Source organism: Lagenorhynchus albirostris, chromosome 13 (genome assembly GCF_949774975.1).
Source record: "Lagenorhynchus albirostris chromosome 13, mLagAlb1.1, whole genome shotgun sequence".
Classification (NCBI taxonomy): Eukaryota; Metazoa; Chordata; class Mammalia; order Artiodactyla; family Delphinidae; genus Lagenorhynchus; species Lagenorhynchus albirostris.
The window spans coordinates 15689743-15692924 of NC_083107.1; the positions used below are offsets into that span (position 1 = coordinate 15689743).

Here is a 3182-nt window from a genome sequence, read left to right on the forward strand (position 1 = left end):
TCTTTAACACGATGTTACCACCCAGTAATTTGTTCTTTTGCTGTATTCACTTTTTTTCTTTACCAGTGTATTTACTCATAGGTAGCCCAACTGCAAGATTAAGGGCATAGTCCTCCAGACTGCCAAGTCAGCCCAGGATTTCTGACACTAGCTGCAAGTTTATGCGTCCCCAGGGATACCCTCACTTCACACTACCTAGTTATAAATTCAAGGGTCACCATGGACTTCCCCAGATTCAATAATTTGCTAGAATGACTTACAAAACTCAGGAAAGTGTTGTAGTTATGATTATAGTTATCTCATAGCAAAAATATAACAAATCAGAACTGGACAAAGGAAGAGATGCAGAGGGTGGAATCTGGGACTAGGAGGCTCTGAAATGTAAAACTTCTGTGTCCTTAGGGCTCATTACCCTTTTGACTTTGGTATGTGGCCATACGCAGAGTACTCCCAGCCTAGGAAGCTCAGCCCAGTGTCAGTGTCCAAAGTATTTATTGAGGCTTCATTACATAACCATTATTGATTGAGTTATTGCCCATACAACTGAACTCAATCTCCAGCCGCCGCACCCCCCACCCCCCACCAACCAACCCTCTAATTGCAAGGTTGGTCTTTCTGCTCTCAGCAGCCCCCACCCTGAGTCATCTTATTAGCATAAACTTTCAGTTTCAAGGGGACCATCAGGAATAACAAAGACACTTCCATCATTTGGGGAATTCCATGCATTTACAGGTTATTTCCCAAAGACCAAATATCTCTTTGGGTAAAGTTAATTTTTTGCTGTGCAGTGTTGGTTCATTTTGAAAATTGTCTTTCCATACCCAATATTTCTAACTAGATATCTTAAATTATTTTTTTAAATGTTTCATATCAATATTATAGATATTATATATATATATATATATATATATATACACATATATATATATATATTTTTTTTTTACGCAAGCCTCTCACTGTTGTGGCCTCTCCCGTTGTGGAGCACAGGCTCCAGACGCGCAGGCTCAGCGGCCATGGCTCACGGGCCCAGCCGCTCCACGGCATGTGGGATCCTCCCGGACCGGGGCACGGACCCACGTCCCCTGCATCGGTAGGCGGACTCTCAACCACTGCGCCACCAGGGAAGCCCCTATAGATATTATATTTACTATAAAATTTCTTGTTCTGTTATTTTTATTTTGTTTTATTTTCATTTCTCTAGAGGTGGGTCAAAAAAGATCTTGTGGTGATTTATGTCAAAGAGTGTTCTTCCTATGCTTTCCCCTAAGAGTTTTATAGTGTCCGGGCTTACATTTAGATCTTTAATCCATTTTGAGTTTATTTTCGTGTATGGTGTTAGGGAATGTTCTAATTTCATTCTTTTACATGTAGCTGTCCAGTTTTCCCAGCATCACTTATTGAAGAGGCTGTCTTTTCTCCACTGCATATCCTTGCCTCCTTTGTCATACATTAGCTGACCATAGGTGTGTGGGTCTGTTTTGTTTATTATCTCTGCCTGTGATGGTATCTATTATATAGTTCATTGTTTCTTTTGTTTTTTCAGCTTTATTGAGGTATAACTGATATACACAAAACTGCACATAATTAATTTATACAATTTGGTGGGTTTGGACAGATGAATACACTCACAGTACCACCACCACAATCAAGGGAATAAACCTATCCATCACCTCCAAAAGCTTCCTTGTATCCCCACCCCACCCCCTTTTTTGGTAAGAATACTTAACATGAGATCTACAGTTAATGAATATTGGGGTGCAGAATGCCTTACTATTAATTGTAGGCACTGTGTTGTACAGCTGATCTCTGGAGCTTACATCACTGTTTTCTTCTGAAGTGGTTGTACTTCTTTGTTGTCAAGGTCCTTGTTAAGATAAAGGGATGAACATCAGAACGCTTTTTTGTGCCAACCCAGGTGAGTTCAAAGGAGAAGAGGGAGAGCTCTCATGTGAAGAACTACAGAAAAGCACAGGTCATCACTCTTCCTCTACACTGAACAGCTCTTCAGTGAGTATTTTATTCTCGGCTGCTTCTCCTCACCCCTATGTTGGGGAGGAGACTTTCCCCACTGAGGTTTGAGAAGGAAGGGGCAGGGGACTGAATACCTGGGCTACTTTTCACTGCTCCTCTCAGAGCTTCTGTGCAGCCATGCTGAGTTTTAAGGAGTGGGCATTGATGGTCTCAAGGCAACAGCTGGACTCAAAGGGCTTTTCCTATTTTTTTTTCTTCTTTTTTTTTGTTTTGTTTTACATTAAAAGGGTTTTATTTGCAGGGGAGCAAGACTCTAGTCAAACGAGCCAAATCCCATGTCGTCATCTGACTCCTTCCTCCTTCTTCTCCTCCTCTGCTGCTGCTGGGGCAGAACCCGCAGCAAGAGCTGCAGCTCCTGGGGCAGCATAAACGACCACAGCCCCACCAGCGGGCATGCTGACCAGCTTGTGGATACCCTGGGCAATGACGTCCTCAATGTTCTTGCCGTTCAGCTCACTGATGACCTTGTTGAGCCGGTCGTCGTCCGCCTCGATGCCCACGCTGTCCAGGATCTTCTGGATGTCCTTGGCGCTGGGGGAGGTATTGCCCCCAAGAGCGGCCAGCAGGTAGGAGGCAACGTAGCGCATCTTGGCGGCGGCAGAGGAGCCTCACGCATGCGACCTCGGCGGCGTCAGGGATGGAAAGGGGCTTTTCCTAATTTAGCCTTCCTGATCCCACTGGCTGGACCCCATCTCCTATCTACGCAATATTTCAAACAGCTCTCCCTCTCTCCAAGTGCTTCCCACAGTTGTCTCTTTTATTCCTCAGGTTTCTAAGTTTCAATAGTTCCCCCACGTACCATTGATCTTAGGACAAGGAGCCAGCAGGCTGTGCTAATTCTGTTTCTTATTGTAAATCAGAATAAAATACTAGTTTTTGACCCATATCACAAAGAAGAGGCATTATAGTTTAAGTTAAAGTGCTCAAGAATCTACCCTAATAAGGAGTTAAACCAGATTTCAAACTTCACTCAAATTCAAAGTCTGTGTTCTTTCTATTTCTCTGTCTCTAGGAGGGTTTAGACTAGACTGAATTTACCTTTTTGTGGTTTTGTAGCAATTAAGCCTTTCTTTTTAAACCTACTCTCATTGCTACCTGAGGAAAAAGCAGTTGGTATGGGTTATGAAATGTCTGCAGAGTGGAGAACTCTC

The 3182-nt window shown here is 43.2% G+C and overlaps 1 protein-coding gene across 1 annotated transcript; it reads right to left on the reverse strand.

The window, feature by feature from the left end:
• Positions 1-2312: 2312 nt before the first annotated feature.
• On the reverse strand, positions 2313-2671 carry LOC132531469 (large ribosomal subunit protein P2-like). The gene has a single exon (XM_060169278.1). The coding sequence runs from the start codon at positions 2616-2618 to the stop codon at positions 2313-2315; it is 306 nt and encodes a 101-aa protein (XP_060025261.1). The 5' UTR covers positions 2619-2671.
• Between the last annotated feature and the right edge of the window lie 511 nt (positions 2672-3182).